This window comes from Megalobrama amblycephala, linkage group LG11 (assembly GCF_018812025.1).
Source record: "Megalobrama amblycephala isolate DHTTF-2021 linkage group LG11, ASM1881202v1, whole genome shotgun sequence".
Classification (NCBI taxonomy): Eukaryota; Metazoa; Chordata; class Actinopteri; order Cypriniformes; family Xenocyprididae; genus Megalobrama; species Megalobrama amblycephala.
In genome coordinates, this window is record NC_063054.1 from 21376334 (window position 1) to 21392966 (window position 16633).

General features: G+C 36.9%; 1 protein-coding gene across 5 annotated transcripts in view; it reads left to right on the forward strand.

The window, feature by feature from the left end:
- lnx1 (ligand of numb-protein X 1) overlaps positions 1–16633 on the forward strand; it is a 52694-nt gene that overhangs the window by 25140 nt on the left and 10921 nt on the right. For 3 of the 5 annotated variants that reach the window (XM_048206676.1, XM_048206680.1, XM_048206678.1), the window contains 4 exons: positions 5662–5915; positions 8271–8426; positions 10782–10990; positions 14434–14823. In XM_048206676.1, the coding sequence (XP_048062633.1) occupies positions 5662–5915; positions 8271–8426; positions 10782–10990; positions 14434–14823 (1009 nt within the window). The remainder of the gene's footprint in view (positions 1–5661; positions 5916–8270; positions 8427–10781; positions 10991–14433; positions 14824–16633) is intronic. The other 2 variants (XM_048206677.1, XM_048206679.1) reach the window with 1 other exon arrangement.

The following is a 16633-nucleotide window of genomic DNA, read 5'->3' on the forward strand; positions in this document are numbered from 1 at the left end:
GATTATCCTGATGCTCGGGTCTGGATTAGCAAGCTAGCAGTGGAGATTCCAGGGGGAAGGGATGGAATATATCACATTTTTATATCTAATATACACATGCATAATGGAAGCATAACTAGGTAACACTGCAAAAGGAAACTAAATAGTTTCTTCAATTAAACATTATATGGTAGTTCAGTCTAGAAAAATACAAAAAGTATAATATAATATAATACATGATATATAATGTAATATATCATGCACAAATGAATGCATAATTACGTAACTCAATAAACATGATAGTTCATACTAGATATATGTAACAAATATACAAATATATAATGTTATATATGATGATGTGTTTACACACACCCACTAAATGTGTGTGTTTGTGTTCACATCTTTTTAGGTCAGTTTCAGGAATTGAGTCTGGCATCTCACTCTGATGGAAATATGTTTATATGTGTGTCTAAGACTAGTACATCCCAGTCTTAGATCTGTGTTATTTGGGTAGGTTCAGGATAATCCATTCACTCAAAAGAGGATTGAAGCATCAATCTGGTTTTGATGACTTAGATTCAGACCATTGTGTGTTTTGATGTCTGTAGTCGAAGATTTAGTGTACTGGATTTAGCGCGAGCACGTGTGTCAACGCTGTAAGTAGCCAGCGGAATATTCTAGAGATTAATTTCATCATTATGAAGAGGAGAGGAGCACATAATTCCCCCTCTTTTTGTCTGGTCATTATGAGGTCTCACCAGGCTGTGGCCTACATCTCCGTAATCACAATCAAAAACAGGGAAAACAAATGAAAAGAAAATAAGATAGAGGTTTGGTTTTAGATAAAAAGAGTCTGTTGAAATAAAAATATTTCAATCTTGTGATATGTGGTTACAAGACACGCATACAGTTTTGGAACGACATCAGGGTAAGTAAATAAATGAAAATGATTACGTTTTTGATGTACTGTCTCTTTAAGGAAGTAAAAGCTACACATAAACTGCAATAATGCGACAGCAAAGGGAATATGAGAAGATAAAGTTGGGGATCAGGTTCCAGGGAAGATTCATAGACGGAGGGAAGTGAACGAATAAAAGAAGGTTTGGAACATGGGGAGAGAGCGATGGAAAAGTGCATGAGAGTTGTTAATCTCTCTCTGTGTTGCTCTGTGCCCTGCTGCCCGTCCATATGGTTGCGTATACAGTATGTGTGTGAGAGAATAAAAATGAAAGAGGAAATTGGGTGCAAGGTGACTGACACATGCCATCGTTGCTTGGATTAAACAATAACCTCGGCGTTGCTGTTATTGTGGCTGCATGCTTTATATGCGAGTCTGTCAGGACAAAGACACGGCTTGTGACTTCAGACCACAGATTGCAGATTTATCTCTAGCAGGAAAGCCTGTTTTAATTAACATCTGCCTAAGCCCATTAACGATGGAACAGACAAGACCATTGTGTTGCATCTTTGTCTCAGTCTCTCTCTTTCTATCATGTATATATACACATTGCACAGAGCATTTGCCCTCAATAACACAGATAGTATCATTTGCTACAGTGTTGAGAGTTCAAAAATTGTTTAGTGAGAATTTGTCAAAAAGACAGTGCCAAAATAAAAATTCTATTGCTGTTATTGCTGTTTTTTTCTGTAAAACACAAAAGTCATTTCATAGTGACTATGGGCTGTCAAGCTCCTAAAAGGCAAGCAAACAAATACATTTTAGGAGTTTTTTTTCCCACGCTAATGTTGTGACAGTTCTGGGTCTGAGGAATGAGAAAATTCCTTTTATTAACAAATTATATATATCGTGCCACGAGATCTCGCGAGATTAAAATGTGACGAGATTTCTTGTCGAAGTGAAAAGCTGATGAATGGATGATGGAATGATGGATTGTGAAGGTGAAATTAGGATATATGCCACAGCTACATTTACATTATGCCTCCATTGTCATTGTGCTTTTTATAGAAATAAAAACCCATTCAGATCATCCAACGTATCATCCAGTTGTCGTATGGACTGCAGCAGGAATCAGAGTTCACTGATCACATGACGAGAATAAGTGAAGATGACTGACAAGACTATGGCGGGGGATTCGTTGCACAACAGAGCCTGCGTCTGACAAATGTCTTGTCTTGAAGAATGCACGCTCAGCACCACCACTCCCTATTCACAGAATAAGCGTGATCAAAATCAAAAAAGAAAGTAAAGCGCGAGCGAAAGCAGAAAGTTAAGCAGAAAGTAGAACTGAAATTCATTACAAGATGGTTAGTTAAAGGGTTAATTCACCCAAAAAAATAATGTCATTTATTACTCACCCTCATGATGTTCTACACCTGTAAGACCTTCATTCATCTTCAGAACACAAATTAAGATATTTTTGATTAAATCCGATGGCTCAGTGAGGCCTGCATTCACAGCAATGACACTTCCTCTCTCAGGATCCATAAAGGTACTAAAAACATATTTAAAACCGTTCATGCGAGTTCAGTAGTTCTACCTTAATATTATAAAGCGACGAGAATACTTTTTGTACGGCAAAAAAATAAAAAAATAACGACTTTTCAACAATATAGTGATGGGCCGATTTCAAAACACTGCTTCAGAGCTTTACGAATCGAATCAGTGACTCGGATCAAAGCAGTGTTTTGAAATTTTTGGCACACAAAAAGTATTCTCGTCGCTTTATAATACTAAGGTAGAACCATTGAACTCAGATGAACTAATTTAAATGTCATTGCTGTGAATGCAGGCCTCACGGAGCCATCGGATTTAATCAAAAATATCTTAATTTGTGTTCCGAAGATGAACGAAGGCCTTACGGGTGTGGAATGACATGAGGGTGAGTAATGACATTATTTTCATTTTTGGGTGAACTCTTTAAAACCTTTCAAATGCATCATTGAGGATTTCTAAAAAATACTGTGTAAAAATCTCGTCTTGTTCTCGTGAAGTCAATCTCGTGTCTTGTCACACCCCTAATATATACACTACCGTTCAAAAGTTTGGGATTGGTAAGATTTTTTATATTTTTAAAAGAAGTTTTGTCTGCTCACCAAGATTGCATTTATTGAATTAAAAATACAGTAAAAACAGTAATATTGTGAAATATTATTACAATTTAAAATAACTGTTTTCTATTGGAATATAATATAAAATGCAATTCATTTCTGTGTTGGAAAAGCTGAATTTTCAGCGTCATTACTCCAGTCTTCAGTGTCACATGATCCTTCAGAAATCATTTTAATATGATGATTTGCTGCTCAAGAAACATTTATTATTATTATCAATGTTAAAAACAGTTGTATACTTTTTTTTCAGGATTCCTTAATGAATAGAAAGTTCAAAAGAACAGCATTTATCTGAAATACTAAGCTTTTGTAAAATTATACACTACCGTTCAAAAGTTTGGGGTCAGTAAAAAAATTTTATTTTTATTTTTTTGAGAAGAATTTAAAGAAATTCCTATTTTTTTTCAGCAAGGATGCATTAAATCAATCAAAAGTGACAGTAAAGACATTTATTATGTAACAACAGATTATATTTCAAATAAACGCTGTTCGTTTGAACTTTCTATTCATTAAAGAATCCTGAAAAAATATATTGTACACAAATATTTTGTACCTCTGTACACAATAAATGTTTCTTGAGCAGCAAATCATCATATTAGAATGATTTCTGAAGGATCATGTGACACTGAAGACTGGAGTAATGATGCTGAAAATTCAGCTTTGCCAACACAAGAATGAATTACATTTTTAAAAATTTTCAAATAGAAAACAGTCATTTTAAATTGTAATAATATTTCACAGTATTACTGATTTTACTGTATTTTTAATTAAATAAATGCAGCCTTGGTGAGCAGACGAAACTTCTTTTAAAAATCTTACCGATCCCAAACTTTTGAACGGTAGTGTATTTAAAGAAAGCAATGACCATTCATGAACCTCGTGTGCTCTGTATAATATCTGCCAATTTAAATGTTCTTCTCTCCTCTTAGAGAAGAGTAAAAATTGACTTCATTAGCTATGCAACTCACTTAGGAGGCTCTTCTTCATGACTATGAATGATGTAAGAGTTTCAGACTGACAGACAAGAATCAAGGGGGAAAGATCCCGAAGTGAACTAGCACTCTCCCACCTCAGCTGACCACTGGTTGGTCTCCATGGTGCCTCTGTGTTATATAATATAAGGAGATGATGTTCCCTCTCAGGTAATCACTCTAATTGCTTTTGATAGCCACAGAAGAGGCCAAGAGTAGGTTTCATTTATTACACCAGTTAGCTGTAGATCTATCTATGTATCTATCTATCTGTCTGTCTGTCTACCATTGTGTGTCTGTTCGTCATTCTATCTGTATCATCTGATAAAATATCAGGGTTAGGTTATATATGTGAGTGGTAGTGGTAGTCATCACTGTAACGGAACCTGAGTGAAAGCAGCCGTTGTTCTTTTAGGGCAGTTATTAAGTTTGCACACCTGAGACATTCCAATCAGTGGTCAGTAGTAAGTGAGATATACGGCCAGTGTCAAGCTCTCCGCCACGCGTCCTCTTTCTCTCCCTTATAGCATCTATGAGTGTGTAGACAGGCATGAATACTGAGACAAAATGCTTTATTTTAAACCAGATCCCTAAGGCATGGGATTTCTCCTGGTGCTGTAGACATTTTTTTGTGTGTATGTGTCCACCCATTGATTTATCTCTTCACAGCCGGCCCCTCAGAGAGAGCTCTGCTCCAGTAGCTGCCATAACAGTGCCATCATTCACTTTACAATTGTTTTTGAGATGATTTTATTATTTTCTTTCTACTATACAATTTTTGGCCAGCTGTTTAGTGTTGATTAAATTACTGTTATGTGTTATCTTTTCAATTAATGGGTGTGAAATTGAATTGAATTGGTCAAATCTCATTTGAATTTGAAGAATTCTATTTGAAGAATGTCTGTCTATCTATCTATAGTCCTGCCCACATTGAAATCTCATTGGTCCAAAATAAAACATCAACTAACTGACTGGATATGATTGGACCACATTGCACAATAGTTTCCATTCAGTGTGAACAGACAAATTGCTTGTCACTGGTTAGGACAGTGTAAAGCTCATGGATTCAGAACGGAAGAAAACCTATGACCTTGTGGGAGGGTTTACTTGTGTGTGTGTGTGTGTGACTGATCACAGGCTGATGGTTTATTGGTTTGTCAATGTCTCTGTGATTGAACAAAGTGACATTTGAGGAATGCTCTTGAGTACAAATATAAGCCGCAGGTCTATTTCTGAATGTGTTCATATGTAATCTACACTAGCGTCTGCCTGTGAGTGTGTATGAGTAAGGTCATAAAGAGAAATTTAGCACATGGTTAGTTTTGTAATGTAGAGAATCTCATTTCAAAGGCAAGATGTTTTATATTCTAGTCTTTGTGTTTGTTTCTCATGCTTCCTGGGGCGAAACATGTTTGCTTGTTGATCTCCTCTGCAATGGCGCAGCATAATATATCAGCAACACAACACTGTACACACAAAGATCAAGTACAAGTCCAAATGCACCCTCTTGCAACAATGTGATTATTCAGTCTCCTCTACTTGACTTTGCTTTCCTAATTGGCACATAGATGATGACACATTCATTGTATGATAATGCATCTTGCTGACCTAGTTGTCGATGTGTGTGTGTGTGTTCTCACAGGTGTAAAGGAGCGTCACACTATGGCCTCTCCGCAGAGAGAAAGCGGCGCTCTCAGGAGGGAGACTGCACAGACAGCACCTCGGAGCTCACTGTGGCGGCACTGCCCGGGGAGGGATGCCCCTCCTCTGCTATCGCCCTCCTATCGGACGAGCCTGGCCTGGTTAACCCCGCCTATGAGCCCAGTGTGGAAGATAACAGCCAATCCGGGAGCACCACCAGCCTGGCAGCACGCAGCGGTTCGAGGAAGAGTGAGTGTGAGTGCACACATTGTGCTTGTGTGTATTTGTCTTAATATTATTTATATAATATTAATTATATTTGAGATAGAAATATATGTATAATGTTAAATATATTTATTTTATTATATATGTTACTCACTGATATCAAATAAAATTTGCATTATTTATTTATTTGCTTTTAAAATTAAAGGATGTCCCCACAATATGAATATTTGTCATTCTTTTGTGTATTTGTCATATATATATATATATATATATATATATATATATATATATATATATATATATATATATATATATATATATATATATAGTACAGTCCAAAAGTTTGGAACCACTAAGATTTTTAATGTTTTTAAAAGAAGTTTCGTCTGCTCACCAAGGCTACATGTATTTAATTAAAAATACAGTAAAAAAAACAGTAATATTGTGAATATTATTACAATTTAAAATAACTGTGTACTATTTAAATATATTTGACAAAGTAATTTATTCCTGTGATGCAAAGCTGAATTTTCAGCATCGTTACTCCAGTCTTCAGTGTCACATGATCCTTCAGAAATCATTCTAATATGCTGATTTGCTGCTCAATAAACATTTATGATTATTTTCAATGTTGAAAACAGTTGTGTACTTTTTTTTCAGGATTCCTTGATGAATAGAAAGTTCAAAAGAACAGCATTTATCTGAAATACAAAGCTTCTGTAGCATTATACACTACCGTTCAAAAGTTTGGGGTCAGTAAGAATTTTTATATTTATTTTTTTGAAAAGAAATTAAAGAAATGAATACTTTTATTCAGCAAGGATTATGGCAGTAAAGACATTCATAATTTTACAAAAGATTAGATTTCAGATAAACACTGTTCTTTTGAACTTTCTATTCATCAAATCCTGAAAAAAATATACACAAATATTTTGTACAATTGTACACATTAAATGTTTCTTGAGCAGCAGATCAGCATATTAGAATGATTTCTGAAGGATCATGTGACACTGAAGACTGGAGTAATGATGCTGAAAATTCAGCTTTGCATCACAGGAATAAATTACTTTGTCAAATATATTCAAATAGAAAACAGTTATTTTAAATTGTAATAATATTTCACAATATTACTGTTTTTTACTGTATTTTTAATTAAATAAATGTAGCCTTGGTGAGCAGAAGAAACTTCTTTTAAAAACATTAAAAATCTTAGTGGTTCCAAACTTTTGGACTGTACTATATATATATATATATATATATATATATATATATATATATATATATATATATACCCGCTTTTTAGACTAAGAATTAGGAAATCAATCTTTGTCTTTCCCTCCCTCATACTTTCAGAGACAGTTAATCTGACTCATGTCAATTGATCAAAGTCGCCCTCTGCACCATTTATGTCATTTTACGCACAAATCGATTCAAAGGGTATGTCTGTAAAGGCTCAGCTGAGACACGCAATTGATATTGCAGTTACAGAAAGAAGAGAAGATAGAGAACGTTCAAATATGCCTTATGAATACTTTATGAGGCCTGTTCCTGACCTCCACAAAGTAGTTCAGATGCGTTTCATTGTCTGACATCCCCTCGAAACGTGAAGCCTTGAGAATGGGGACAATAAATGCTGCTGCACCAGCATTTCTGGCTTTGGGACTGGAAACAGTGTGACACTGCAGCTGAACAAGCTGTCTGCCTCCAATCCTGTCCTGTCAGGACAGAAAGACTGAAAGAGTTGAGGAATGAGACAGAAAAATATGTATTGCAGGGGTTTTTGACCTTTACAGACCCAGCAACCTCTGATCCATACTGTCAGCCCTCTCACTTTTAATAAATCCACTTTATTCAGGAACATTAACTATTTTACAATCCTTAAGTGATCATTAATTTGTCATAAGTTCTGTATAGTTTTATATATCTTCTCCACTGATCACTTCTCTCAGCGGTCCTTGTTTGAAAATCCAAATGTTAAACAGGGCATATGTAACATAATATAGTTCTATTTTTGTTGTCTGAAACTTTTGTCTGTGATCTATAGATTAAGTTACATAAACAGACATAAAAAGTGTCCTAGGCTGTTCTGTGCTGATTCAGGTCTGACCTGAAGAAGTTCTAACCGTATTGCAGTCTCCACAATACAGCACCAGCAGGTGCTGCTTACTTTAGATGTTCGTTGCTTGGCCTGCAGGTGCAGTGTGTTATGATGCTAAAAAAAGAGGACAATTTGATTGGCCGCTGTGTGCCGACTTATTTGTGATTGGCTGTAAGTAGACAGAAGGATGTGTGAGGGACATGTCCAGGCATGTTTAGGCAGAGAAGTTTCTCTCTCCTTCTTTCTCACTCAGTTCCTTCATATCTCTCTCTCACGTTCATTCACAGATCGCAACTTTGACAGAACGTCGGTGCGTAGTCGTTCTTTTCGACGCCTGAATCGAGCCTTTAGTGTCCTGAGGAGGACCAAGAGTGGGACAGCAGTAGCCAACGAGACCACAGAGGAGCGAGACAACCTCAGAAACGCCAACATACCACCGGAGGGTAAGTGTATGTGTCTTGCAAGTACTATATCTGGGTATTTGGCAGCTGGTCAGGCCGGGAGTCCACCTGGTTGACCAGCTCAACACCAGCTTGGACCAGAAGAAGACCAGCTGGGATACCAGTTAGACCAAATTAAACCAGTTAAAACCAACAAACCAAGTGAAGAACAGGCAGATATGAGAGAAAGAGACGGAGAAAGAGTGTGTGTGTAATGGAGAAAGAAGGGATGGATAAAGATAAGGAGAGAGAAATCACAGAGATTGTTATCAAAGCTGTAGTTTACAGTCTGTTCAGGTACAGGTGCAGTACGAATCTTTCACCCAGAACAAATGCAAACACATGAACAAATTTACATAAATATATATTGACATCAACTAGCTCTATGCTATTTTTGCAAGCATGTGAGCTTAAAATGTAAGCATGTTTATAAATATGAAAAATGTTTGGTTATAACTGTGTAACTGTGCTGTTATGAAGCATTATAGCATCGTAAAAAGACAAAATTTCTTTCTTCTGAAATTCATACAGGTTTGTAGCAACTTGAGAGTGAGTAAATGATGACAGAATTTTTGGGTAAACTGTCCCTTTAAGAACCTGAAATGGTGAAGAAATGGTCACCCACAGAACAAAAAATCAAACATGTTCTCACCCTCTGGGGATAAGTTTCCCATCAATATTGCTGAATAGCATGCTAAAACAATATCATTGGATAATAAAGGAGAAAGGGTGTGTGTCAGAAGGTGACAGTCTGGTTTGGGTCCGCTCAGCACCGCAGTAGCATATGGTCCTTTAATAATGCAGATGGAGCCTGAGGAGACTTGTCAGAGAGAGAGAGACAGAGAGGAAATGAAGCAGTGTGTCGGGACAGAGGGACTGGACAGATGAACGCTGACTGAGAGGGTTGCTTTCTGAATGAAAACAAAAGCGAAAAAGAGTGCTTGAGAGATTGGAAATGAGTGAGGAAAATACTGATGAGTGTGTGTGTGTTCGTTATGTAACACCCTGGTTGCGGTAGTAATGAGCTTCACTTTCTCTCTCCCTGCAAGCAATCAGAGGAGATGAGAGGAAAATATTGACTTTGAAAGAGAGAAACTGCAGATTGTGGAGAACAGGCGGATATGAGAGAGAGAGAGAGAGAGAGAGAGAGAGAGAGTGTGTGAGTAATGGAGAAAGAAGGGATGGATAAAGATAAGGAGAGACAAATCACAGAGATTGTTACAGAATCCAGCTGTGGTTTACAGTCTTTTCAGCTACAGGTGTAGTATAAATCAAAAACAGAACAAATACAAACGCATGAGCATATTATGAATACATTTACAGTATGTATATATTTTTTTAATAATTGTCTGCCTAGCACTATGGCTGCATAACGAATATACAAGTCTTCAGTGTCACATCCAGTGTTGCCAAGTCCACGATTGTCCCATGGAATTGGGCTACTTTTAAACTGTTTCCGGGGGTTGTTTGCAGGTTGAATTGACCCCAAATAACATGATATTTAGCCCCTGGAATGCAAATTTTACCAGGGGACCCCCATCAAAATGTGGATTTTACCCCCGGAACATTGTTTTGAGGAGCAATTGGGCAGGTTTTGTTGTGAAAACCTGGCAACCCTGGTCACATCCTTCAGAAATCATTCTAATACATTGATTCAAGAAACATTTCTTAATATTATCAATGTTGAAAACAGCTGAGGTGCTTAATATTGTTTGTGGAAACTTGTTGTTTTCAGGATTTGTTGAATTAATAAAATGTTCAAAAGAACAACATTTTTTACAAAACTTTGCTATCAATTTAATGTGTCCTTGCTAAATTAAAGTATTAATATTTTTAATTTCTAAAAAAAAAAAAAAAAAAAAACTGCTAACACTTTATTTTGATGGTCCCCCCAACAGACATTCTACTTACTATAATTAACTTTGCAACTAAGTCAACTTATTCTACTAAACCGAACTGTAACACCCTAACCTAACAGTCTATTACAGTTGACAAGTAGTTGCAAAGTTACTTGTGTTTAATGTGTTGAAATAAAGTGTAACCAAAAATCTTACTGACCCCAGATTTTTGAATGGTAGTGTATCTGAGTTATGCACATTAATGGATAAAATGATTGAAACAAAAGTTAACTTCATCACTTTAATTGTTACATTTATCTTATATAATATATTTTTGGGAAGTCTTGTCCCGCCTTCCTTCCTTCCTCTGATGGACCGCTGTAATGCTTTTTTAAGGCATTGAAGTCATGTTTGGCACTGCTTTGGTCTGGACAGATGTCCTGTTTGTGTAGCACAGAAAGAAATGATCATGTGGGAGTTCAGTGATTACAGATACTCTCTCTCTCTTTTTCTCTCTCAGTATTTGCATTACCTCAGCTGCATCATCTAATCCCTGATGGTGAGGTCACCAGTATTAAGATCACCAGGGCAGATCCTTGTGAACCACTAGCTATCAGCATTGTCGGGGGCAATGAGACGCCTCTGGTACGCATTCTCATTCAGGATATCTACCGAGAGGGGGTCATCGCTCGGGATGGAAGACTGCTACCTGGGGATATGATCCTCAAGGTGCGTATGTGTGCTAGATCTGATGTTACGTCATTGTACAGTAGGAGTGAATCGTCCTGGTTTTGATAGCACATGTTGTCATGGGCTTTACCATCTGTTGTTCAGAAGGGAAGCGTGTGAGGATTCTGCTTGTAGCCAGACAGAATCCAATTTTGTAATGAATTTTGTTTTAATTCTTAATTTAATCTGGTCTAATTTAATTTTAATGTTATGTTATGTATTATAGATATGTAATATTCTATATTATTTTGTCTAAATAAATAAACAGCTAACAATTAAAATGTATCATTTTAAACACTACAAGTAAATTTTGCATAAAATGATTAGTGTTAGCTTTAAAGGTGCCCTTGATTCAAAAAATGAATTTATCTTGGCATAGTTAAATAACAAGAGTTCAGTACATGGAAAAGACATACAGTGAGTCTCAAACCCCATTGTTTCCTCCTTCTTATATAAATCTCATTTGTTTAAACGACCTCCGAAGAACAGGCGAATCTCAACATAACACCGACTGTTACGTAACAGTCGGGGTGTACGCCCCAATATTTGCATAATGCCAGCCCATGATGATCCCAACATTATAAAAGGCATTAGACAAGGGCAGCCAGTTAACATCTGGAGCTGCACACAGCTGAATCATCAGACTAGGTAAGCAAGAACAACAGCGAAAAATGGCAGATGGAGCAATAATAACTGACATAATCCATGATAGCATGATATTTTTACCGATATTTGTAAATTATCTTTCTAAAAGTTTCGTTAGCATGTTGATAATGTACTGTTAAATGAGGTTAAAGCTACCTTCGTTTCTTACTGTATTCACGGAGACAAGAGCCGTCGCTATTTTCATTTTTTTAAACACTTGCAGTCTGTATCATGCATAAACACAACTTCATTCTTTATAAATCTCTCCAACAGTGTAGCAATAGCTGCTAACCACGGAGGACAGCCTCAAATTCACTCAGAATAAAACTTTAACATCCAAATAAATACCTTACTCACATAATTCGAAGCATGCATACAGCATGCATGACGAACATATTGTAAAGATCCATTTGAGGGTTATATTAGCTGTGTGAACTTTGTAAATGCGCTGTAATGTAGTCGACAGCTCGTGTGGCAGGGAGCACGTGATTTAAGGGGGCGGCGCCGAGTGTAAATCAGTGCATTGTTAATGATGCCCCAAAATAGGCAGTTAAAAAAATTAATTTAAAAAAATCTATGGGGTATTTTGAGCTGAAACTTCACAGACACATTCAGGAGACACCTTAGACTTATATTACATCTTGTGAAAGAACGTTCTTGGGCACCTTTAAGTGAAAGTTAGATGACGGTAAAAATAATCTAAATGTAAAAATACAAAAACTGAGGATGGGCACGATTAAAAGTCCAGTATCAACTGAAAATGTCTAAATATCAACATAACTTTTATGTTATTAATACATTGTGAATCCCTAAAAATGAGAAAAACAGCTGAAAGCAGAATCAGATTTGTTAAAATATCAAAATATTTAAAGTCCCCCTGTGGTGAAAATCTAATTTTTAATGTTGTTTATATGTCTATCTGGTGTTTTTAATATGCTTTAAGACAAACCATGTGCAAATTCATAAGTCAGCACCATTGTTGAGTATTTTCTCTTGTGGTGCCCAAGAACATGTTTTCAAAAGATGTAATATAAGTCTAAGGTGTCCCCTGAATGTGTCTATGAAGTTTCAGCTCAAAATACCCCATATTTTTTTTTTTTTATTAATTTTTTTTAACTGCCTATTTTGGGGCATCATTATAAATGCGCCGATTTATGCAGCGCGGCCCCTTTAAATCTCGTGCTCTCCGCCCACGGAGCTAGTGCTTGCCTTAAACAGCATAAACAAAGTTCACACAGCTAATATAACCCTCAAAATGGATCTTTACAAAGTGTTCGTCATGCAACATGTCTAATCGTGTAAGTAGAGTATTTAATTGGATGTTTACATTTGATTCTGCATGAGTTTGATAGTGCTCCGTGGCTAACGGCTAATGCTACACTATTGGAGAGATTTATAAAGAAGTTGTGTTTATGAATTATACAGACTGCAAGTGTTTAAAAAAATGAAAATAACGACAGCCTTGTCTCCGTGAATACAGTAAGAAACGATGGTAACTTTAACCACATTTAACAGTACATTAGCAACATGCTAACGAAACATTTAGAAAGACAGTTTACAAATATCACTAAAAATATCATGATATCATGAATCATGTCAGTTATTATCGCTCCATCTGCCATTTTTCGCTATTGTTCTTGCTTGCTTACCTAGTCTGATGATTCAGCTGTGCACATCTAGACGTTCTGCCCTTGTTTAATGCCTTTCATAATGTTGGGAGCATGGGCTGGCATATGCAAATATTGGGGGCGTACACCCCGACTGTTACGTAACAGTCAGTGTTATGTTGAGATTCGCCTGTTCTTCGGAGGTCTTTTAAACAAATGAGATTTATATAAGGAAGGAGGAAACAATGGAGTTTGAGACTCACTGTATGTCATTTCCATGTACTGAACTCTTGGTATTCAACTATGCCAAGATAAATTCAATTTTTGAATCTAGGGCACCTTTAAAACTGGAGCGATCTAAAGACAGTTTCAAAACCACGTTTTGAAATCACTGGTGTTTCTTACGTCACAACTACTTGTAACCAATCACGTCAATGTGCCAGCAGGCTTTAGCATATCATTAACTATAACTGTTCTTAAGTAAGGGAGTCGTGTAACATTAGCAACACATTATTAGCTGTTTGATAACTTTGTCAAGCAAAAGGCTAATCATTTTAATTACCGTTATGTGTCCGACGTTGTAAAAAGTGATACCATTGTACAGCATTTACCTCAGTAAGTTGACCGAGTGGATCTCTGAGCTTGTGTGAGTGAGTGGAGGCGGGGCTAATTAGCATATTCATAGATCCGTGTATACTAAATGAAGCAAGGGTGTAGAGTTACATTCAAGCTATTTTAAGGCATGAAAAAAAATATTCACAGGAAAAAACATTTAAATATGTAATTTTGCTGAACGAAGATGAGTTTTAAGGGATAAAGTTATTGACTACAGGGGGGCTTTAACAAATAAACACAAATTTATATCTTAGAATTGCAGAAAGCCAGAAAGTAATTACGGCTACTTGAGTCATACAATCATAATTAGTGCACGCTCAAAAATATTGAGATCTGATGCTCGTTACAACATAAGTTCCAATTTGGCTTGCAACATATCCAGATCCTTTTCACTTTACCCCATTGTCATCATTTCTTGTCCTCTCTCTACCTATACATTTACATTTATCCATTAGCCATATGCTTTTATCCAAAACGACTTAGATTGCAGTCAATTCCTTGCTATCGAACCCATACTGTTTGAGCTTTAAAAATGTAATCTTGATTTCTCTCTCTCATCTGCTGTCTTCCCATAAGGTCAACGGTATAGACATCAGTAACGTGCCTCACTGTTATGCTGTGGCGGCTCTGAAGCAGCCCTGCACACTGCTGCGGTTGACCGTACTACGTGAGCAGCGCCACCGTTACCGTTCCCACCACCACTCCCCCACCGAGGCCTTCCCCACACACACCCCCACCATCCGGGATGACAGCCTGCATGTAGTCCTCGTTAAGAGGGCTCCGGATGAACAGCTGGGCATCAAGCTGGTGCGCAGGCCTGACGAACATGGCGTCTTCATCTTCCACCTGCTGGACGGGGGGCTGGCTGCCCGTGATGGGAGGCTGAGAGTAGACGACCGTGTGCTGGCCATCAACGGCCACGACCTGCGATACGGCGCCCCCGAACATGCAGCGCTGCTTATTCAGGTAAGCAGCATTATGGGAGAGGTCAAAGGTAATGTGGTGAATATTAAGGCCTGTGTATACCAAAACAGTGACAAACGGCACAAATCAACAGTGAAATATTCATCAGAACTATTCCAAACGAATGCAATTCGAAGTCAATCACTGATACAAGTGTGCATCCTGAATGAAAATGAAATGCAGGCTATTCATGCTAAAAAGCAAAATACAGCCCATCTGACAATACGGATTTAATTTGCTTTAAAGGATTAGTTCACTTTCAAATGAAAATTACCCTAAGCTTTACTCACCCTCAAGCCATCCTAGGTGACTAACTTGTTAAATATGGATATTCTTCTTACACAAACGCATCGCTTTGCTTCAGACAGCCTTTATTAACCCCCTCCCGGAGCCGTATGAATTACGTTTATGATGGATGGATGTAGATGGATGTGCTTTCTTCAGCTTCAGACTCGTTGGTTCCATTCACTGCCATTATAAATTTTATGCATCAGTATACATTTATTCATATAACTCCGATTGTGTTCATCAGAAAGAAGAAAGTCATATACACCTCGGATGGCTTGAGGGTGAGTAAATCATGGGATAATTTTCATTTGAAAGTGAACTAATTCTTTCATTCGAAATACAGTCCTACTGACAATTGCAACTTTCATGGAATAAACCTAAAATTGCAGTCAAATTTCACCAAAAAAAACAACAACAACAAAAAAAAAACCACCAAAAAAAGCAGGTAAAACACCTTTAAATGACTTCTAAATAGCTGTGCCGGAAATATAGTGAGAGAATCAGTCTTTCTTTATCACACAAAAATTTTGAGAAGCTCTTTCATTTTGTTTCATTTATCTATTGCAATTTCACCTGAATTTTTTTCCACAACACAAATAATCATGGTTTTCGACTTCCACATTATAAGCTTACAACTAAATGCATGAAGTAATTGCATCAGCTCCTTCAGAAGTATCTGATTGTCTCAAACTTATTGACAGCAGACTTTCTGTCAGAATTTCCTAACCTCAAACCATTAATTTTACACATAGCATTAATATGAAACGTATTGCTACAAATTCAAGTCATCAAATTTCCAGAGCTGATTTTGTCAACAGGTTTTCTTCGTAAGTGATCTCTACATTAAATGTTTGGTATATGTCAAACAACAAGAAGAAGAAGAAGAAAAAGAAGAAACCCACTTTGGTGCTTGAAAAAAATAAGACAAAACCCTGAAAAAAAAAAAGCACTGCAAATGCAAAATTTCATGCTTGGTGTAAATAGGCCTTTAGTTCAACAGCAGAAAAATTAAATTGTGCTGCAATGCTTCACTTTTGAATTGTTGACATTCATAAAGCCTAATGTAAGTCATGCTAAATAATTTAAGCACTTTTATTGGTAGGCCTTTTCAGTATTTCAAAGAATGAATGTTTACAAAGCCTTCTAATCCTAACCTGTGGGCTCTATCAGTGAATTCAGCGAATCATTCATAATACGGTAACTGTCTGAGTCTGAGTCCCAAAAACCAAATATTATGGTTTCAAATAAATTTAAAATTGGAAAAATTGGATGTGTCCCTTGAGCAGTATTGCAAAGGATGTAGAGCTTTGTTTGTGGCATTTTATTTGATTGTGGTTTCATCTCGGTGTGTCATAACGATATAAGGGTGAGTAAGAGAGTGTAGCGAGTGTGTGATCAGATATGTATTTCAGTGTGGTGGTGGGTCTTTCTGGATGTTATTATTAAGCTTGATGCTTCCTGTCTGATTCAGATTGGTCTCGAAGGAGCCAAGATGGCCGCTCACAGCAGGAGTTTCTGACATAGA